At 38.8% G+C, this 23,573-nt stretch overlaps 1 protein-coding gene across 2 annotated transcripts in view; it reads left to right on the forward strand.

The window, feature by feature from the left end:
• Positions 1-23,573, forward strand: part of IFT88 (intraflagellar transport 88) — a 39,169-nt gene that overhangs the window by 15,031 nt on the left and 565 nt on the right. For both annotated transcript variants that reach the window (XM_081952914.1, XM_081952915.1), the window contains 16 exons: positions 1,314-1,416; positions 2,514-2,628; positions 4,339-4,570; positions 5,705-5,775; positions 6,754-6,840; positions 7,286-7,385; positions 9,683-9,769; positions 10,937-11,123; positions 12,365-12,473; positions 12,619-12,769; positions 13,899-14,014; positions 15,407-15,459; positions 15,563-15,628; positions 17,962-18,068; positions 19,092-19,152; positions 21,541-21,642. In XM_081952914.1, the coding sequence (XP_081809040.1) occupies positions 1,314-1,416; positions 2,514-2,628; positions 4,339-4,570; positions 5,705-5,775; positions 6,754-6,840; positions 7,286-7,385; positions 9,683-9,769; positions 10,937-11,123; positions 12,365-12,473; positions 12,619-12,769; positions 13,899-14,014; positions 15,407-15,459; positions 15,563-15,628; positions 17,962-18,068; positions 19,092-19,152; positions 21,541-21,642 (1,747 nt within the window). The remainder of the gene's footprint in view (positions 1-1,313; positions 1,417-2,513; positions 2,629-4,338; positions 4,571-5,704; positions 5,776-6,753; positions 6,841-7,285; positions 7,386-9,682; positions 9,770-10,936; positions 11,124-12,364; positions 12,474-12,618; positions 12,770-13,898; positions 14,015-15,406; positions 15,460-15,562; positions 15,629-17,961; positions 18,069-19,091; positions 19,153-21,540; positions 21,643-23,573) is intronic.

The following is a 23,573-nucleotide window of genomic DNA, read 5'->3' on the forward strand; positions in this document are numbered from 1 at the left end:
GATTTTATTTGTATTTCTGTTTATAATGCAACACAGAACATTTTAGTAGTAATTTTCATTTTTTTCTATAATATAAATAATATTGTAATATTTTTAGCATGGATTTATTTATTAAATTTGTATGATTCCCAAAATAATATCCAAATATGAGAAAAGGAATGAAAGACTTCTGATCTGTAGCTTCAAACCTAGCTCTATATATTAACAGCATCTGGTTGCCATATTCTACACCTGGCAGTAGGGATGTGTAGGGCTTCATATCTAAATGGGTATGTACATGATACCTGTCAGTATCTCCTTAACACAGCTGTGTCCTTTCATAAGCTTATCTGATAGATGTGCATTTCAGGGAGATAGTATTTGGGTGAAGGAAATGATAACACTCTCACACCTCCTTTGAAGCAGCTTATTAATAAAAAGATAAGTGGAGAGGAAGTGTAATAGATAGCGAGGAAGTTGTAGGTTCATGATGGGGAACAGGTGGCACGCAGAGTCCTCTCTGCGGACACGCTAGCCGTCACCCCACTCCGCCGCGCTTGCGTGCGTGCTTTCCACCAGCCAACTGGTTTCTGGGTCTCTGCTGCACATGCACAGGGGACATGAGGGGGATGCACCCATGGGCAGAGGGTGGGACACATACGGGAAATGTGCATGCAAATGCACAGGGGGTTGGGGGAATATGTAAGAGCGCTTGCATTGCATTTTCAGGGCTCATGCAGCACCCCTATGCCCCACTTTGGCTTCCAGGTTGGTGCAGGAGGTCTTCCAGGCCAAAACAGGGCATGGGGGACTGCTTTAAAGTGATTATTTTGGCTAGGCTGCCATATTTTTAAAAAAAATCCTGGAAAAAGGCAGTGACAAATCTTTTCCTATTGTTGCCATGAAGCTAGCAGTGTCAAGTTTCACTTAACTGCCTTTACATTTTAATCAGTTGTGGTTCCAGAGTTGCCATTGTGCGAATGGGAAAGGCTTCATGGCCACTTCCCATCATGCACAAGGTCTCACAACGGGGTTCTTGCAACTCCAAATGTACCAGTCAGCTCAAAGGGCTCCTGGCTCAGAAGTAAAAGACCACATCTCTCAACCCTTTCCTTGAAGAATAGGGTATATACCACACCAAATTTTCAATAATGTTCTGCTAATAGCTATTCTGATCTCTTCCGTGGTGTAGTTGCTTTCTGTTTTCTTCCAAAGGGCAGCAGTTCTCTTTTTTTCCTAGGTAGTTGCTACACTACTAACCGCTGCAATTTTATGATGAAGAAACTGTTGCTTTGTGGAAGACAGTGGTAATATTCTCATTTCTTTCCTTTTAGGTGCTCTTCAATTTGGCTAGCCAATACTCTGCTAATGAAATGTATGCAGAAGCACTAAATACGTATCAGGTCATTGTAAAAAACAAAATGTTTGTCAATGGAGGTACTTTACTTTTATCAAATGAAACCATGCTGATTTGTTGTTATACCAAATTATACCAAATGGGAACTATTTATTTATTTATGTAACAAACTTATACAGCCACCCAGCACATACCTTGGTGATTCTGAACAGTGTATAATGTTTATCGTAGTCTGTTCATTGATATTGGGCAAATGTAGAAATTGGTGCCATTTTATGAACCCTGTGAGATATTTTTCTTTTGTCAGACATACTTTCAAATCTGAAGTAACAATTTTTGGTGAATTATTTAATAGAAGAGATTGCCAGTTCAGTAGTCCCTTTGAGTTTTAATAAGTTCCTCTGTCAGGAATAATTGGACTTTTGATCATCTATATTTTACAGTCCAGATATCACAACTCTGATAATCTCTGCATTTAATTATTGTATTCTTAAACTATGTATTCTGACAACTTTGCCCGCTAGTTTACAAGCTACAGAAAAAAATCTGTATACCGTTCCCCATTTAAATGTTGATATTTGTTCCAGCATAATCCTCAAGTAATAAAAGAATTGAGGTTTTTCTTGAGGCCTAGTTTTGCAGGTCTGTAAATTGGACAGGCCCAATAAAGCCATATTGAAATGTTGCTTTTAAGTAAAATGAGAACCAGTTTGGGATCTTGTTAAGCCACCAGGCTAGAAACCAGGAGACTGATGGCAAATCCTGCCTTAGCCATAAAAACCAGCTGGGCGATCTTGGACAATCGTTTTCTCTCCCCAACTCACCTCATATCTTCCCTGCCTTGAGTTATTTTTTAAAAATAATAAAGGTAGGATACAAATAAACAAATCAAGTTTGACTCAAGTGGCCTAGAAATTGTGGTTTGCAAATAAAGAAGTAAACTTGCAGCCCAAAGTAAGTAAAAAAAGACTGCTGTGCATATAATTATGCAACTGGAAAATAAAGGTGCCAAACATTCCTTTTCTTTTTTTGTCCAAAGTAGCTCATTGTTTTTATTTTCCTCTTCTCCAAATTCTTCCAAATCAACTATATATGTTTTATAGCCACATAGAGCCTAAATGATATTCTGGAAAATTACTGGGATATGAGCTACATCTTATTCTGTATTGTTTTATAGGTATGCTGAAAGTGAACATGGCAAATATTTATTTGAAGCAAAGGAACTATTCAAAGGCTATCAAGTTCTATCGAATGGCTCTAGATCAGATTGCAAGTGTCCACAAGGAGATGAGGTGAATTCCAACAAGATTTGACCATTTGTTATTTTCTGTCTACAGAGGCCTGTTGGTCTCGTCACTATGCTATCTACTGAGGTGACATTTTGATTATTTCACTGCTATCTTCATATTATCTTGAGGGCAAAGGAGACATGACAGAAGAAAGCATTTTGGTTATCTGCCCTCTTTATATGACGTGGGATCTTCAAGCAAAAGAGCATATAGAAATAAGGTGGAAAGCAATTTAGTGTCCTTACAATTGTGTATCTTTTACAGATAAGTCTTCCTTTTAAGGGTTGTAGGTGGCTGATATCTGATTCTCTTTCATCTACCTCTCATTAATAGTTTAATAATACTATGTGATCAGTGGTAGATTTTTACGGGTTCGGCCAAACCTGTAGTGGTATGTTGGCCTGAGTCACTGGAACTGGCAGCGACCCAGGTCTGCTACGCCCCCGAACCGGTTCCCCAGTCTCTTCTGCTGTTGTTGGCATGTTTCTGCGCATGCGCAGAACAGTTTTCCGTCAACTGCGCATGCGCAGCAACATGTGGCGGGCACGCGCGAAGCAACCAGCACACGTGCAAAACGCCCTCTCAGCAAACTGGTTGTAAACTGGTTAGGGATCCACCACTGTGTGTGATCCAACTTAGTTGACTCAGAGAAGGATAGCAAATGTCCTATAACATTACCTGATATTCAGTAAGGTATTGAATAAAGAACTTGTTGATCAGGAGACAGCTTAGGTGGGAATTGGATGAAGGCTATAATGAATAGGCCAATTTTGTCAAGAATTGCTTTCCTTCATATAACGTATCAGTCATTAGTTACAACTTTGTGTAACTTAAAGAAAGGCCTTTTCAGTAGTGGGTCCTTATTGTGTATTTTCCTTTTAAGGGAGATGAGATTATCACACTGTATTACTTTGCTTTAGATAGGCAGAAAAACAGTTCTGATGGTTTTTAATGGCCGATGGATGATTTTTATCCATTCTTAATTGTAATAAATATTGTTTTCAAATGTTTTCGTAGGACATGCCTCTATACTTGTGGTTATTGCTTTTATAATGATATACTTTTATAATGTTTTATTGTATACTAGCTGATAAACCGGCATTGTCCAGGTAATTATTTAGAGGGGGGAAATGTCCAGACCAAACATAATTTCTAATGTTGCATTTTCCCCCTTACCAGAGGGAGCCTCTTTGTGGAGTACTGCGAAGCCCTTAACCTGGCAACTCTACTGCGCTGTACATTAGAAGCCATTTTACAGCAGTACATTAGAAGTCATTTGAAGGCACAACAGGCTGTATTTTAACAGAACACATACCCCGAGGGGTGTTAGGATGTCTTACCGCCACAGTATTTTTTTCCAGATAGTAAGTCATCTGTATACCAAGTTTGGTTGAAATTGTTTGAGGCGTTCCAGAGTTAACACACACACACACACACACACACACACATTGCCCACAGGTATTCATAGTTGGATTTATAAATTGAATCAGTGGAGTAAAAACATCAAATCCCTACTCTGATATTTGCATGCAAATAGGGAAATTTATGCTGGCAATTTTTCATATTTAATTTGTTTTGGTATTGTTATTACTTTCTTCTACACAGTGTTAAATTGCATTTTTGACTGTATTCTAAGCAGAGTTCAGCAGTCACAGGATACCTATTTTAAGATACAGTTTAATATTAGATTCTAACAATGGTGTATTTCATTAGGATTAAAATAATGCAGAACATTGGCGTTGCATTTATTAAAACCGGCCAATATACTGATGCCATTAGTTCCTTTGAGCACATTATGAGCACATCACCAAACCTGAAGGCAGGCTTCAACTTGATTTTGTGCTACTTTGCTACTGGAGACAGAGATCAAATGAAAAAAGCCTTCCAAAAACTGCTTGCTGTTCCACTGGAGATTGATGATGACGACAAATATATTTCACAAGGAGTAAGTATGCACAAATTCATAAACTGCCATTTATAGACAGAACCGGTTGCAGAAAGTAAAAGAATGTTCCATATAGTATAACGGTGCAGGGGTGGGATCCTACCAGTTTAACAACTGGTTTGCTTTGCGCACGCGTTTGCGTGCATGCACAGTTCAGAGAACACTTACCTTCCGGATTACAGCTTGGGAAGGAAAACACCTGAGGCTCAGCAATCCACTCTGCCGCGCGACACAGCTGAGAAGATAAAGGTAGGTAAAGGGCATGCGGGCGGGCGGGCCCACTTGATCATGGGAGTGAAGCAGTTCATTCCCAGCTGATCGTCGAAGCTACCGGTTCAAACCTGTAGAATCCCACCCCCTGTAACAGTGCCATAAAAACTATGATCAATATCAAACAATAGTAATTTCATCCCATCAGATCTTTTTTTTTCCCTAACAAACAAATATTTTAACTGCAGTTTTGAAGTAAAGTTTATTACACAGATGAAATGGTTGCATTCTAGCAGTATTTAAATAGTTCTCATTTGGAGGTGTACATCATTCTATAGATTATAAATGACAGAGTAAGTACAAAATTATTTAATAAAGTCCCTCTGTGCATAAAGGGATTTTAGATCAAAAAGTAAATAGAAATTGATACTTCTGGAACTGAAATATATCCTCAGCTCGGCACAGAAATAAGCATCTAACCTGCTATACAAACGTAACTCGGTTATTTAAAAAATGAATCTTTTGCTTAGGCTGCTGAAATCTTGCAATAAGATCTGCTAAGTAATTCGGTTTTATTGACTGAATAAAAATAGTTTACAAACAGAGGTGGGATTCTATCGATTCGCCTGATGATCATCTGGGCCCGCCTGCCCGCCCCGCGTTTTACCTACCGTTATCTTCTCAGCTGAGTCGCGGGGCAGAGTGGCAGTTTTCCTTCCCAAGCAGCAATCCGGAAGGTAAGTATTCTCCGAACTGTGCACGCGCGCTCATTGAACCGGTTGTTAAACTGGTAGGATCCCACCCCTGTTTACAGAGTATGACACATTAAATGTTATGGTTTTCCTGAATACATTTCTGTATCCATATATCCATTCCTGTTTTTTTACCTAACCCCAATGACTAAATTTTCCTCTTTGTTCTTAGGATGATCCACATACAAACCTGTTGATAGAAGCTATTAAGAATGATAGCTTACGACAAATGGAACACGAAAGGTAAGTCTCTCTCATATTATTTCCAAAGGCCTTTCATTATCTTTCATATTTTGTAGATATGTTTAAGCAACAGAAGAAGTAAATGAATTCAGTGTGCTTTTCTGTCTGTCTACTTTGGTTATGTTAGTTAGAAGTCAATTTATTTTCATTTATTTACTACATTTCCTCACCTCTGCAATCTCATAAAAGGTGTGAGAAAATAGGTGGGAAGGCAGGTTTAAAAACTGGACAGGTAACATGTCAATAATAGGTTACACTGTGGAATTTTCCTAGTTAAGGTGCCAGTCAAATAATCTTTCCCTCTTCAAGGTATTTGATTCCATTCCACCCCCTCCTGATTTTCTATTCCATCTTTCTTTTTATGATTTAGTAATATTAGTAATATTCCATAATCCTGGAACAGAATGTCTGTGGTGATTTTCAGTCATCCAGGAGCTTTTACAAAACGCAACGACTTTGTTTTTTGTGGAAGATGTTTCGCTTCTCATCCAAGAAGCTTCTTCAGAACTTGGAGGAGAAGCGAAATGTCTTCAAGGAAAAACGAAGTCCAATTGCCTGTTGAAAAAAGTTCCTTGGGGACAATCCTGGAGCAAGTTCAGTCCTATTTTTTAACTCTTTGCTCTTTAGAGTTGGACGGGTGGTAGGAGAATCTAAATATTTATACTTTTGCGAAATCTTCAAACTTCCCGAGCCTACTGGTATTTTACTTTATTCTCCACACTCAAAGAATCAGGGTTCGAAGTGAGGATGGAATGAGTGGCCTAATCAGCACTTTTAATGGAGGATTGTACCCTAAAAGCTTATCTTAAGACACAAATCAGCTTCCTTTCAAAGTATCTTAGCTGATGTTTTTATTTAGTATTTATTATTTAAATAGTTAAATCTTATATTTATTTAGTAAGTCCTTCAATGCAGTTTTCTGTTAGCTACTATGTGTATATAGGCCTTGCCCCTTTTCACTAGAATTTTTTTTTTTAGGAAAGCTACGGCAGAAAAGTATATTATGACAGCTGCTAAACTAATTGCTCCAGCAATTGAAACTTCATTTGCAGTAGGTTATGACTGGTAGGTGTCAGTTTTTAACTATGGACCTTCGTTATTCACCTGTTATCCTCTGGTTGATTCTCTTAAAGATTGTATACTATGTCATTGTCATATGCAATGAAAGAAGTAAAATGAAATAATTGGTATTTTTTTGATTGTGTGTTTACACTTGAAAGATCTAATGTCTGGATCTTGTATAGTAACAAACAATATAACCTTTCTCAGTTGAGGGGAATTAATTCTAAAATTACAATATAAGGCTGTTATAAAACAGAACTACACAACAAATTCACCTTATTAATGTTTTGGTAATTTATTGAGTACTCAGTGAATCTCCTTTTAAATATTTGGGTCTGTAAAATTGTCAAGTATTTAAATCAATTTATAGGATCAACTTAAGCAATTGCCTTCTTAATGTAGAAAGACTCACTATAAGAACAAAAATTCTCTTTTTTTTATCTTGAAGGTGTGTTGAAATGGTAAAAACATCTCAGTACGTAGAGTTAGCCAATGACCTGGAAATCAATAAAGCAATTACCTATTTGCGGCAAAAAGATTTTAATCAGGTACAGTGTTTTCATAAACATTTTACTGGTAAATTTTTACATTGAATCATGATCAGAATATAATTTCATATCTTTAACAAATTGAAATAATTACTTTACTCCATTAGTCAATTTATGAAAAGGTTTTAGAAAAGTGAGGTTAATGAACCCAGTGTCCTTACAAAGACTCTACTGCTGTTGAGAGCTTGATGGTTTGTCTTCATTTCCTGCCACTCCTGAGGGAAATTACTGTCCTGAGCTTGGGAGAAGGAAGCATCTGGAGCATAAGTGGGCAAATGTCCCACCATTTTCTTTCTCAGACAAAGATTCTGTACGATCAAGCTGTCTTGTGGGTAACATTCTAGAAGCACAAAATGCCACCCTCGGATACAGATTTCCTCTCTCTTTTCTTGCCACTAGATTTCAGAAGAGGGTTCAGGACTGAGTTAATTGTCCAGGCTAGTACACTCAGAAGGAGTTGCCTCTCCTGTTCAACGCATATGTGAAGCCGCTGGGTGAGATCATCCGTGGTTTTGGGGTTGAGTACCACCTGTACGCTGATGACACTCAGCTGTACATTTCAACCCCAAACCACCCCAACGAGGCTGTCGAAGTGATGTCCCGGTGTTTGGAAGCCGTCGGGGTCTGGATGGGGGACAACAGACTCAAACTCAACCCCTCCAAGACCGAGTGGCTGTGGATGCCGGCACCTCGGTTCAGCCAGCTGACACCATCGCTGGCCATAGGGGGCGAACAACTGTCCCCTGTGGAACGGGCGCGCAATTTGGGCGTCCTCCTTGATGCCCGGCTGTCAATGGAGGACCATGTGGCAGCCGTGGCAAGGGAGGCGTTCCACCAGGTTCGCCTGGTGCGCCAATTGCGCCCCCTACTGGACCGGAGTGCCCTGCGCACGGTCACTCATGCGCTGGTGATGTCTCGCCTGGACTACTGCAATGCCCTCTACATGGGGCTTCCCTTGGGACGCATCCGGAGACTGCAGCTAGTTCAGAACGCAGCCGCGCGGGTTATCATGGGAAGTACACGATACTCCCACGTAACACCCCTCCTGCGCGAGCTGCACTGGCTACCTGTGGCCTTTCGGGTGCGTTTCAAGGTATTGATTACCATCTTTAAAGCGCTCCATGGCATAGGACCTAGTTATCTGCAGGATCGCATCCTACCACACACGTCCCTACGACCAATCCGCTCACACAGGGAGGGACTCCTCCTGGTGCCGTCCGCTAGGCAATGCCAGCGGGCGACACCTAGGAGTAGGTCCTTCTCTGTGATGGGCCCAACCCTCTGGAATGACCTCCCCCCCGACATCCGAACTACCACCGACCTCCGCTCCTTCCGTCAAAAATTAAAGACTCACCTGTTTCAATCAGCTGGCCTGGCACTCTCTTAGTTTTGTCTCCCGGGGATATTTCAATTGGGTTTGGGTATTTTAATTGGGGATGTTTTTTAGGGTTTCTATAGTATATTTATTTCTTGTACAGTCTTATCTCCTCCATCCAAATGTTTAGTATTTAATTGTTTTATATTATTGTATTTTATCTGCATTTTATTTGACTGTACACCGCCCCGAGTCCCTTTTTGGGAGAGGGGGCGGTTTAGAAATCCAAGAAATAAATAAATAAAATAAATAAATTGGTTCCAACCCTCTCAAGGATTTTAAGATTGATATCAACCAGGACTATAATTTCTGGGCTGCAGAAATGCAGACAAGTCAAAAGAAAATTCTAATTCGTTGCTGCCATCAAATGAACAGATGGATTTTCCCCGGCTAGATCTGGCAATTCTAGCATCAGTATATAAATTGGTCCTGAAATGGACTGGAAGACCTGAAGTGTTTGGAATCACATTATTGTCAACTTTTACTACCATATTTTTCGGAGTATAAGACGCACCCTTTTCCCTCAAAAAAAAAAGGGTGAAAATCTAGGTGCGTCTTATACACTGAATACAGCATTTTTGGCCTACCAAAATCCGGCCGTTTTTTTTACTCGTTTTTGCCTCCCGCAGCCCCCAGGAGCACTCTATAAGTTGCCTAAAGCCTATGCATGCCCTTTTTTTGACAAAAAACAGGCCGTTTTTGGGAGATCTCCAGAGCGCAAAAACTTTTTTTTTTATTTGCCTCTTCAAAATCTTGGTGCATCTTATACTCTGAAAAATATGGTAGTTCAAACTAGAAGTTTCACTAACTGAAGTTTTAGAACAGTCTTCAGAAGCAGCTCATGTTCTGCAACTATCCAGTAGAGCTGGGTAGGGTGTTTTTTTTTACATTGAGAGTAACTTTGCTTTTGAATTATTTCTAGGCTGTTGACACTTTAAAGATGTTTGAAAAAAAGGATAGCAGAGTTAAAAGTGCAGCTGCCACAAATCTTTCTTTTCTATACTTTCTGGTGAGTAATTAAAGATTTTTTTAAAAAGAGCTAAGTCTGAAGATATAAAGCGTCTCTGGGCTTTCTCATATGGTTACTTTTAAATATAGTCAGTAGTTTTAAGAACAAATATCCACGGTGTACATTTTACTAATTGTTGAAGTTAATTATCTTGAAATTGTTCACTTCAAATGAAATATGCTTCTTTTCTTAAAGATAACAGCTCAAAGTTGAAGTAGATCAATCTGCCTTTCTAAGTAACAGAGCATTGAGTTCAATTGTACATGTTGACATCTAAGTGACACAGACTTTAAGCCACAGCTTATCCATTTCTGCCACAGCAAGTTTCCAAGATGTATTATTTAATAGCTGCTTAAAATAGATTAGAATGATACCCTTTTGGCAACTTTGAAATTCCCTTCCTTTACAACCGCTTGGATCTTTGGGGAAATCATCAGCAAAATACATGCAAAATATAAAATTAAACTATTGATAATGGAAACAGGATTGATTAAATATTTTTTCTCCTAATATTTAATTGATCAGCTAAAGGCAATATTTATTGGCTCATGGGTTCTCAGAGGAAGGAAGCAATGAAGGGAACTTCAGATTAATTCTAAGGAAACCGGGAGTAGAAATACTTCTGGTAGGCAAACGTCTGAACAAAAAGATAACTGAACTGGATTCGTTAAATATGTAAGAATTTGATCTACGGTTTTTAAAACCATGCCAGCAAAATATTTAGAAAGTAGATATACTGTTATATCACTTAACCAATGGGTTATAATCTTAATAGATACTAAAATCTAATAATATGGTTTTAATAAAAACTGAGGGCTTGAAACAACACTTAACAAATCTATGTATATGAATCTATACCAAGAGCCGTGATGCGCAATGGTTAGAATGCAGTACTGCAAGCTATTTCTGCCGGCTGCCTGCAATTTGGCAGTTCGAATCTCACCAGGCTCAAGATTGACTCAGCCTTCCATCCTTCCGAGGTGGGTAAAATGAGGACCCAGATTATTGGTGGCAATATGCTGACTCTGTAAACTTCTTAGATAGGGCTGTAAAGCATATAAAGTGGTATATAGGTCTAAGCGCTAGTGGAATAAAATATATATATTTTAAATGGTTAATTTCCAAAGCATCAGCAACCAGATAAGATATGTTCTTTATTTAATTTAGGAAAATGAGATTATGCAAGCAAGCAATTATGCAGATTTAGCCGTAAATTCTGACAGATACAATCCAGCTGCTCTGACAAATAAAGGAAACACCATTTTCACAAATGGAGATTATGAGAAGGCAGCAGAGTTTTATAAGGAATCCTTAAGAAATGATTCGTCATGCACCGAAGCGCTTTATAATATTGGTAAGTCACGAGTCAACTTGGATTGCAATTTGAGATGACTGGAACTCGGTATGTGTCATTTTTAAAACAGGAAATTAAGAGCTAGTTTTTGCTCATAATTGAGGAGCGGGGGGGTGTTTCACAATTGGAAGGCCAAGATGGTATTTTCGGGTGTGTAGACAAAAGCCACCCCTCTGAAGGAATTTACCTGCCCTCAGTAGGCAGCTCTTTCAGCCAGCACCCAGAGATGAGAGAGACTTCTCTTAACAGGCGTCAGCAGCAGCTTACAAACTTCCCTGCCTGTTTCCCCACGGACTTTCTGGGGAAACCAGCAGAGAAAATTGCAAATGACAATTACATGATTGCCAGGTGCTTTGCAAGTGCTGACCATGGGGGTATAAGGTGGGCAATAAAGCTCTTTTTCTGAAGCCGTCGTAATCCCATGAATAGTCATAAGTGGATGACAACTTATTTGTCATTTTGAAATTATTGTAGTTTATTGTAGATGCCTTAGAAAAAATCAAAGAGTTTTTAAGACCCATCATTTCCCCATTTTAGCATTGTGAGAGAATGGGAATAAAGCAAAGGATCAGAAGCCCCCTCCCATGACATTTTCATCCACAATTTCTAGTTAAGATGCCAAAACTGCTTGCTAAGCTCCGTATCAGAGTTTTGTCAGCATTTATATCAGTTTTATTATACAATACAATAGCAGAGTTAGAAGGGACCTTGGAGGTCTTTTAGTCCAACCCCCTGCCTAGGAAGGAAAGCCTATACCATTCCAGACAAATGGCTATCCAACATCTTCTTAAAGACTTCCAGTGTTTGGGCATTCACAACTTCTGGAGGCAAGCTGTTCCACTGATTAATTTTTCTAACTGTCAGGAAGTTTCTCCTCAGTTCTAAGTTGCTTTTCTCCTTGATTAATTTCCACCCATTGCTTCTTGTTCTACCCTCAGGTGCCTTGGAGAATAGTTTGACTCCCTTTTCTTTGTGACAACCCCTGAGATATTGGAACACTGCTATCATGTCTCCCCTAGTCCTTCTTTCTATTAAACTAGACATACCCAGTTCCTGCAACCGTTCTTCATATGTTTTAGTCTCCAGTCCCCTAATCATCTTCGTTGCTTTTCTCTGCACTCTTATTATTAAGAAGACTCCCAAAATGGATAACCTTTGAGCATGTGTGACATTTAGTTATATTATGGAAAATGCAATTTACCTAACTTTATATTTTTCATAATAAATATCTTTTTTTGCAGGTTTATCATACAAAAAGTTAAGCAGACTAGATGAAGCATTGGATTCTTTCCTGAAGCTCCATGCAATTCTTCGAAATAGTGCCCAGGTTCTCTTCCAAATTGCAAGCATGTATCTTTTCCACAAATCCAATGTTTAACTCTTCAGATGTTCAGCGTCCTATGAAATTCAACTAGAGCACAGCAGGTGCTCAACTAAACCTTGCACGATATAGAGAGAATCCTCATAAGATATTCCTTAACTGACCATATTTCAGATATGAATTAATGGAGGACCCTAATCAGGCCATTGAGTGGCTTATGCAACTTATTAGTGTTGTTCCCACGGACTCACACGCATTGGCAAAACTTGGGGAACTCTATGATAGTGAAGGTGACAAGTCTCAGGCTTTTCAATATTATTACGAGGTAGGTGTTTTAAAAATTACATTTCTGTACCAGCCTTCATCTTACATGTTATCTGGGGCTTATTGGAATTAAAATCTGGTGCATCTGAGGTTCGTTATTGAGGAAGGGTAATCTGTTGCATTTTCTTATATACATTAGGCATATTATGTAAGTGAAAATACATTTAATTTGATACTTTAAAATGGCAAAGAGCATAAGGATTAAACATTCTGATTAATAAAAATAATTCTAATGCTAAATATATATTTTATTGGTCAACAAGATGGAATCCTCAGAGAAAACATTTCATTCAGTAATACAACAGTTACATTTGATTTTTAATCTCATTCTTCACATGGAAAAATCCTCATAAAGGATTAAATAGATTGATTTCCCTTATACAATGTATTGTCATTCACAATGGTAATATGAAAGATTTTTGGAAAACTTGAGGTTATTTGGATCAAGAGAAATAGAGAAATAAATATTCTCATTGTAGCCTTGCCTTAGCAACCAACATTTTGAACTGTTTGCAGAGAGAGTGAGAGGTGATGCGATGATCACTTTATATACATTTTCTCCTCAAGGGTCATGTTTTCCTATGCATCAAATGGCCACCATGTTTAGCTACCATAGGCTACCAGAGCTCTTTTCCTACATTGTCTATAGATTTATGAAATATAAATTTTGCTTATTTAAGCCAAACAATTCAGTCATAATTATTAAGCTATATAATTTGCTTACCCAAAATAAATCAGTTTTGGCTACTGTATAGATTCAAAGGAAACACATTATACATTGTAATTGTAATACGCTGCAACAAATGTAATGTACTGTATTTTATTACAGTATCATTGACCAGTAAAAATCATAATGTGAGGAAGTGGTTCCTTATTTCACTTTTAAAATGTTTGAAAATCAAATATGCAAGAAATAAGCAATGTTTAAAATCAAATGTCATAATTTTTCTGTTAATTGCAAATGGGTACATTCTCTTTAGTGATTAATGAATGTATTAGTACATTACTTTTTTACATGCATGTATTATGTATTTTCAGTAGCTGGAGAATTACACATAAATGTGTAACCTACGAGCAAAATAAAACATATCGCTAATGCTGCATTTCTTTCAACCCTTTTATTTTCTTAGTCCTATCGGTATTTCCCTTCAAACATTGAGGTCATAGAATGGCTTGGAGCCTATTACATTGACACACAATTTTGTGAAAAAGCCATTCACTACTTTGAAAGAGCAGCACTTATTCAGTAAGTAATCACAGCACTTGTATGTTGAGAGTCATTTCACTTCTACAGGCATTTTCTGCAATCTTGTTATCACTGATATAAATTAGGTATAGAAAATTGGATGGTTTTTCAAGTATTATTTTCAGTGTTTCTTTGATGCGTTTAAAATAGTTGTGCTATGATTTAAGTTTAAGGAGAATTCAGGTAACTCTTTAAGCAATTAGAAGGATGAATTATTTTGGATTACAGTTTTCTAGATCTGTTCTGATATAAAGAGGTCAATACCCTTAAAGTATGCCAGTTTATCCAAGAATATGTGTTACATTTTGACTAGATACCACTGGGTTTATTTGATAAACGTTAAAAACTTTAGTGGTGACAATAAACATGTCAAAGGAATGGCTGAAAGCATTCTGCCTGAATCAGGCGATCACAGCTCATGAAAGTATTAAGAATTTAACAGAAATAAATTTAACAGGACTAAACCATTTTCTTTTTATTGTTATGCTATTAAAAGATGGAATCTTTTAAATGAAGCCTAGTCTGAATTTCATAATACATCAAAAAATGTTTTATGATTTAATTATAACTTGATAATTCAGGAAACACTTCACTAGTCTTTTAGGAAACGATCAATAGAAAAGTATTTATCTCTTAATGAATGTAGATCAATAGAGGTACTTAAAGAAACTTGAAGCTTTGTTGAGCATTTCAAAATCAATAGTCATAGATAAAGCAGGAAGAACGTCAATTTTAAAATTAAAGAAAGAAGGCAATAGAATAACCTTGGCCTCTAGCTGTGCTTCAAATAAATTGTCCTGCCCTTGATATGTTACACTGAGCGTTAAATGTATAATCTCAATAATTATCTCTCCTATTATCAACTTTCTGAGAAATACGTTTCTGTTTTAAATGTTAAAATCACTGATTATATGCCAAACATCACTCACAGCATCTCTCAGTAGGGCTGCGGGGAAAATGGGCTGCAGAATTTATCTGAGGCGCCGTAATAATATAAATTACGTGAAAGTATGGTTTGATTTAAAAGCGAAAACTGTGATGCTGAGATAATATAACCATCTAATAATTCATACGCATTTGCTTTCTGCTCTCCAGATAAAGGAGTTGCAACACATAGGGTCCTGTTAGCTGGACCAAGTAGTGTTAAAATGGTTGGAGTTCATCCATCCAGAACAGAGTATGATCTTCAGTGCTGTTCTTTTCAGATTATAAATTGGCATTGAAACTTACTTCAGATGCATATTTTACCCTCCCTTAGAGAGAAAGAAATTATTTGCTTGTCCAAGAAAATATTCACACTGAGCAGTTTCATTGTGATTAATTTAATCCATATGCTAGATATTTAAGGAAAGCTTTTCCGTTGCATTGCATTGTGATATGTGTACTTTACAGACCAACCCAGGTGAAATGGCAATTGATGGTTGCCAGCTGCTATAGAAGAAGTGGTAAGTGTCCAAACCTATTACATTTTAGTTTTAATATTTTTCCCTAGCTATAATTTGGCCTATCTATCTGAGCTTGTTTCCTTCTTTATTTACTGGCTAATAGGTAACTATCAAAAAGCTCTGGACACCTACAAGACAATTCACAGAAGGTTTCCAGATAATGCTGAATGTAAGTAATTTGTCTAATATAATGCTCACTGCATTTTATAGTTATCTCACTTTTTTGCTGGATTATTTCACACACAAATATTTGCCTCACTACTTAGGGCAGTGATGGCGAACCTTTTTGTAAAGGCATGGCTAAATGGTCTGTGTGTGTGCTATCGCGCGCGCACATGGCCACATCCACAATTAAATGCAGCCTGCCCACCTACACATGCGTATGCCCCCCCTGCATGGGGGGGAGTTTCCGCCCACCTCAGGCTCCGGAGGCTTTCCTGAAAGCTGGGGAGGGCGAAAACAGCCTCCCTTGGCCCTCGGAAGGCCGAAAATCAGGTGACTGGCATGATGGAGCTGACAGCTCATGTGCCAGCAAATATGGCTCTGCGTGCCACCTGTGGCACACATGCCATAGGTTTGCCATCACAGACTTAGGAGCTATCCTAGTCAGTATAAAGCAGGGCTGCCAAACTCCCAGCCCACAGGCTGGATGCGTCACATGCTGGTCACGCCCATTTAGCGAAAGGGAGATACATCACATGACGTTGCTGTGACGCCGTGAGTTTAACCCCCCCCTCCCCCGGTGTAAAGCAACCTATCTATCATCTGGGTCTCTGCTGTACACATATCTCCTGCATAAATAGACTTTCCAGGTGTCTTAAGAAGAGGACGCCCTCTTTGAATACAATATCTGCATTGCAGGGCATGGGAAAGACCTGTTACAAGGAGTCTTTAAAATGCACAAGAAATTATTGGAAATACCATAAAAAGAGTGCAGAGAAGAGCAACAAAGATGACAGGGTACTGTAGGCTAAAATATACAAAGAACTGCTGCAGGAATTGGGTGTGTCTAATTTAATGAAAAGAAAGACTAGAGGTGACATGATAGCAGTGTTCCAATATCTAAGGGGTTGCCCCAAAGAAGAGGATCCAAACCTATTCACCAAAGCACCTGAGGGCAGGACAAGATGCAATGAATGGAAACTAACCAAGATGACAACCAACCTAGAACTAAGGAGAGATTTCCTAACAATGAGGACAATTAACCAGTGGAATGACTTCCCTCCAACACTGGAGGGGTTTAAGAAGAAACTGGACAACCAGTTGTCTTGACATGGTATAGGGTTTCTTGCTTGAGCAGGGGGTTGGACTAGAAGGCCTCCAAGGTCCCTTCCAATTCTGTTATATGGCCGGGCATCAAATGTGATAGAAAGCAAAAGGAGGTTGATGGAACCTAGAGTGCACAAGTTGGATTTTTACGAGAGTTCATAAACATCTGTCAGGCACAGGTACTCTCTAGAAGTACATTCTGATGTATGGTGTAGGAAGTAAGTGCTATAATATTTAATAGGTATTACTAACTAATAAGTATGTTTATGATAATAGATGATCTAATTAAAAGTGACTTTTAAAACTCATTAATATATTCAAGTAGCCGATAACCCGGTGTTGCCTAGGCATATATTTATAGAGCGAAAATGTCCAGACCAAATGGAATTTCTAATGTTGGATTTTCCCCCTTACCAAAGGGAGCCCCCTTGTGGAGTACTGTGACGCCGTTACCATGGCAACTCAACTGTGCTGTACAGTAGAAGCCATTTTACGGCACAACAGGCTGTATCTTAATAGAACACACATCCTGAGGGGTTTTAGGGGTGTCTTACCCCCCCTCCCCAGTATTTGCTTCCAGAGAGTAAGTCATTTGTGTACCAAGTTTGGTTGAAATTGTTCGAGGCATTCCAGAGTTATGCTGGAACACACACACACACACACACACACACACACGTATATGTGTGTGTGTGTGTATATACACATACATACATACATACATACATACATACATACATACATATATTTTAAAACTATCCCTCTTACTTTTCAGCATTTATTATAGAAATATGAGAGTTTAGAAAAATACATGCACTCTTTTATTAACAAAAACAAAAAGAGATTTTGCAGGCAGGATTCTGATAACTCCTGTTGTCTAAGAATTCAAATGGGGTGCTATGAAATCTGGCCAATTTAATGCCACAATGAAATATTTTGCATTCAATTACTTTCTTGTTAACAAGCTGGCATTGTCAAATGGCTGCCGGTCTTCTTGGCCTGCAAAATTTCCATCTATACCTGCAGAGATGAAGGAATGAAAGAAAACCGCTCTTTTACAGAAAAAGTTTGCCAATCCATACTGTGTTGTGTTGTATTGTATTGCTGCACACGTGAATGCATTTTTACTCCCGTTCAGTTTTTTTGCACATTTCCACCACCACATACAGTATTAATGCTAGAAGAAAAATGCTGCTCTTTTGCTATGATCTTAATATTGTATATATTATATTCTAGGCTTACGGTTCTTAGTTCGACTCTGCACAGATATGGGAATGAAAGAAATGCAAGAATATGCAACAAAGCTGAAAAGAGTAGAAAAATTGAAAGAACTAAGGGAACAGGTATAAGTCATTTTTAGAAGCACAAGTTATTTAAATACTCTTAAGAATATTTTTTTGTGTTACATCCCTAGACTTTCTAATAATACAATTCCACCAAAATAGCTTTTGAGTGCTACAGCACATAATGGTAAAAACGTCTTTGTGTTTACTTTAAATCAGGACAATAAAAACATGTCAGAAGATAAATAAAAACACTTAGCACTTTGGTTATGGCTGCCATAACTGTCACAGCACATTCTTATCGGTGGTTCAACTAATGGCAAAGCAGCATGACACAATATCATGCCTGCCTGCCACTGTTTAAATTATTCACAATCTCTTCCTTACCCGCAGCTTTGGGAATGAATAAAGGAAAAAGTAGCCCTCTAATATTTCAGACAGTTGGATAGAGATAGGTGGCTATAAAAATGGAATAAATAAATAAAATTTGAAAAACTGTTGCATTATTATTATACACATCAATATGAAATCACAACCGCTAGATGCTGTTGGCCTTCATACGCATCAAGTTGTTCCCAAGAATTAGACATCGTAATGTGTGAGCGTAGCGTTTGCATTCAAGCAATGCTGTCTTTCGTAACTGAGAGATGGAATTGCATTATTAATGTTTAAGGCTCACAATCCAAGAAGTTCAGAGAAATATATTGTGTTTTGTGGAGTATGCATTAACCTAGACAAATGCACATATATTCATCAACCTTCTTAGCCTTAAAATGTAGTAAGTAGTCTCAGGAAGAATTGTGGGGTGTAAAAGAAGGGTCTATGACAACTCACTGCAGGACAATTCAATAATTCAATTTAATTATTTTTTAAGAATGTTTTAATTATTGTCATTCACATTTCATTTTGTCCCTCCATTCTGCCATTTCTTTGATATTAGTGTAACTCTTGTCCCGCAGTTAGTTGTCCCGTGGCAAGTTGGCCACAGTGAGTTGTCTGTGGCAAGTTGTCCCATTCAGGTAAAAGAATACTGTAATCATTATTGATATTAAACAGTAATTCTGTCTTTTCCATCATTCGTAGCGTGTCAGGTCTGGTAGAAATGGCAGCGCCCGTGCCCGCAGAGAAGGAAGTGCTGGAGGTGGTGAGTACTATTCTAATTAAGGTTAGGTGAACGTAACCATTTTTGCAATGTCTCGATTTAGTTTATCTCTGTTCCTCATTTCACGGATCTGTCAGGGTTGCTTTATGGAATTTGCTGTGTTTTTTTGAACTGCAACACACAAATTTGTTACGTGCTTTCATGCACAATCCACTACACATATACAATTTGCCTACTACAGTACATTTTTTTAACATTATTTTTAGAGGTATTTGGTCTAACACAAATGCCGTGGCATCACACATTGCTTTAGAACAGAGGTGTCAAACTCAAGGCCCCGGGGGGCCAGCCTGGCCCGCAGGGTGCTTCAATCTGGCCCGCACATGGCCCTCCCGAGCTCCATTTTTGCTGGCAGAGGATTGCAGGAGGCTGTTGCAGCTGAAAACGGAGCTCGGGAGCCCGTTTTCGCTGGCAGAGCACTTGGGCCATCACAGGCGCCCCCCCAACATGAGTGACGTCATGCTGGTCATGTCCATCCTGACCACGCCCACTCCGGCCCTCCAAGGTCAAATACAACCCTGATGCGGCCATCAATGAAATCGAGTTTGACACCCCTGCTTTAGAACCTGGGACAAATTTCAAAAGTTATTTGTTATGTAACTTTTTAAATAACAGATGTTCAGTATTCTCTCTTTTTGGCATGCTATACTGCATAATGTTTTTAATTCAGACCATGAAACATTGTCATAGAAATTTGAGTGCTATTGGGATATATTCTCTTAAAGCAATGATAGACAACCTTTTTCCTTTATTATTCAAACGGCTTATCAGAAAGTCCTTTTCACCCAAAATGGATTTAAATCAATTTAAATGTTCCTATTGTGATTGGGTAATGGATTCATGTGTCAAAGAAAAACAATTTTTGATCAATTTTAGGTAATTTACACAGGTTTGGGAAACACTGCTTGAAAGTATCCATTGTATTTCAGTCTGAAGAGACAGTAAGAATAAATGATTGACTGTAGAAAATTTTATGCCAAATGCTTGTTTTTTTCTGAGCAACATTCCATAAAACTCAGCAGGGAACTAAAACATTAAAATGAGAGAGTCATCTGTTTAAACTCGGATCTCTAAAATATATTTCTTTTATTTATTTACTGAGCGCTTATAGACCGCCCCCTCTCCCGCAAGGGACTCGGGGCGGTGTACAGTCCATAGGGAAACAATCAATGTGAGCAGTCATTCAAATAGAAGTCCGTCTGAGCAAAACTAAAATGCAGGTAGTTAATCTGAAATTTAGCAACTTGTTAAGCAAATGGAAATAACAGTGATTCTCTATTAAAGAACAGAAACCTGCAGCTTATGGAAGTATGTAATTCCAGTAAGAAACATGCCATGATGAAAATATTTGCTCCAAGAGAACCAGATTTAAGGAAGCTTCTTAAGGTCTTCAGGGAATGGTAGGGAAGAGCCTATGACAGTGATGGCTGTCGTAGTGTGCCTTTGCGTTATGTGCCAAAAGCCCGCGCCCATAATGCAATGCGCAAGCGACACCCCCGTGCCCCATTTTGGGCCTAATGGGCCTCCCTGCAGCCTCCAGGGACCAAAAATGGTCACACCGCCCACGCTCCCACCCGCCCCTACACATGTGCGCATGACAACAACCCCCCCCTCGTGTGCATGTGCACGCATCTCCCACATGCACCCCCGCACATGTATGGCAGAGACACAAAAATCAGTTGGCCAGCAGGAGGCGCACAGGCATGCGCGGTGGAGTTGAGCTGAGGGAGCGGCTCGCCTGCCCGCAGAGTGGGCTCTGCATACCACCTGTGGCACACATGCCATAGGTTCACCATCACGGACCTATGAAATGTCACAATTAACAAACTAATGAATTCTGAGATTCCTGATGACTCTGATTCAGACGGGAAAAAAAACTAGCCTTCTTTGAAGGAGAAGAGCATGACATCATGTGCACCATGCCATTGGTATTTATTAGATTTATATCTTGCCTTTGGGTCAAGTTATATTATGACATGCGTTATTGACGTTATTGTGCCTAGGTGTGGCATATTGTGAGTACAAGTTTTAGTTAGGAACATTGATTGTGAGCCAGGAGGGTTTGGAAATCAACTTGGCTTTGAATTCAACTGAAAGTCTTAGGTAAGGCATGTCAAATCAGCCTTGGCTTTTGCTGTTTACCTTACAAACCAGTTTTATCAGTAGCTTGTAAGGATTACTAAAATAGCAATCCAGAACAGATTGATTCATGGTCAGAATCTGGTCATAGTTTCAAGTAACTCATTTGGGTTATGGCAAAGTCACTGTATGTGGAATGCTCTAACTTTGTAAAAATGTCATATTTCATACATATTTCTTTGTGCTACGTTCACCTAAAATCATATTGAACATTATTCTCTCTTATGTCAGAACCTGGTAGCACGGCAATTAAAGGAGAACGTCTGAGTGCGAAGTTGAAATCTTTGCCAGGAACAAATGAGCCATATGAAAGTAGTGTTAATAAAGAAATAGGTAAGTGTATGTCTAATTATTTACTTTCACAGAATTGGCCAGATCTGCAGAACCCAAAATTTAACTCTTTACGTCATTGCTATAAGTAAGGTTTTATAATGGGAGGAGAGGCGAACTATTACTCTTTAAGCAAAAGCTTATATGAGAAAAACAGTATAAAAAGTGGAATTAAAATGGCCTATCAGCCTAAAAGTGATATCAAAGGGACATCATTAGCATATCTGGGAAGAAACATCAACATAGATATTCCGGCGATGACACGTTGGTATCTGGAAGTAAGAAAGACTTATAGGGTCTTCTATTAATTGTGAAAAAATACTAAAATAAGATTATTCTTCCTTGTTTTGTAAAATACCCTAGGTTATGGTAAATGCCATGCCAATGCAAGTAGAGACATTGACATAGTAACAGATATCTTTGTAGGCTCAAAAATTTACAAGGATAGTGACTAGTCATAAAAAAGGTACATATTACCATATTTTTCAGAGTAAATGGGGCATGCAGAGCCAGTAATAAGGTATTGGCAATCCCTGCAGCCCGAAAAAGCTGATTGGCGAATCCAACCGACAATCAGCTGCTTGTGCTGAAACTGAAAAGGGTTGTTTGCTGTTTGCTGCAAGGAGGCAAATTGCTGGGAGGCAGAGGCAGAAGAGGGAGGGAAGGAAGCCAAGAGTCTTTGGATATTTGTCTGTTACGGGATATTGAATTTACGTTTGCGTGAGTGAAGGAGCCTCCAGTGGGATAGATAGAAATAGAGAGGAATTAGTAATTGAGTTGAGAGTTTGGAAGAGAAAGCCAGAGCTGTATGGGAAGAGAAAAAGTTTACAGTTTGAGGCTGATTCCTCCCTTCTTCAGATATTCAAGATCTGAGGCAAGATACTTATTTCGTGGCTGCAGCTATTTGCCTGTGAAATGTGGGCTTAATGGAGCAGTTTGTGTTCCAACTACTTTTTTCATTTAGATCTTAGGCAAGTTATGTGTCAGGCAGTCTTGCTTTTCTGAAGAATATATGCTTTGCAACTGACTCCAACATAACAGATTCATGACATTTCTTTGCTCCCAAATTGAAGATTCTTGTCTTCATTGGTGCAGAAGAGAATATACGGTAGTATTACTGGGAGAAAGGTCTCTAAAATTTGATAGGGCAAGACATGAGATCAGGGGCGGGCTTTACTGCCGGTTCGCTCGTGCGCACGCTTTGCGTGTGCACATGCACAATTCAATTAAAATTGTTCTGCTCATGCGCAGAACTCAAAAACAAGATGACAGCAGCGGTGACCAGGGAATCAGTTCGGGGCGTGGCAGGCCTGGGTCACTGCCAGTTCCAGCAATCCAGGCCACCATACCACTACCGGTTCAGCTAAACCGGGCTGAACCAGTAGGAACCCACCTATGCACAAGATCCTTCAATTTTGGAGAAAAGTGAACGACTACTTTCCTTGGACTGTGAAATGTGATTTATTCTAACACAGAATTGGAGGGGGGACAGTAAATCCAGCTTCTGTTGGGTGCAAGAATCCAAATTCAAACATGCACAACAGATGGCTGTTTGGCCTCCATGTGAATACATCTAGTGAAGAGACGCATACACTAGATAATTGATTTCACCGGGTAATTGATTTCATTGGGCAATTGGTTCCACAATGTTATTTTTATTTTAACATCTAATTAGGATCCATTTACCTGTAGTTTAATCTTTACTTTGTACCTTGTACTGTGACATAATGGAGAACAGGTTCACAGAACCTTCCTCTGACTGACACCCTTTTAGGTATTTGAAAAGTGCTGTTCCACCGTCCACCCCCACAATTTTTCAAAGCTAAAAATTTCCTAATTGTTTAGTCTCTTCACATGCCATAGTTTTTAAGTGCCTGGTTATCCTTGTTGTACTTTGTGAATGTATTCATTTCTGTAAAATCTGAGCAAAGTAG

This window comes from Natrix helvetica, assembly GCF_964273705.1.
Source record: "Natrix helvetica genome assembly, chromosome: 4".
Lineage (NCBI taxonomy): Eukaryota > Metazoa > Chordata > Lepidosauria > Squamata > Natricidae > Natrix > Natrix helvetica.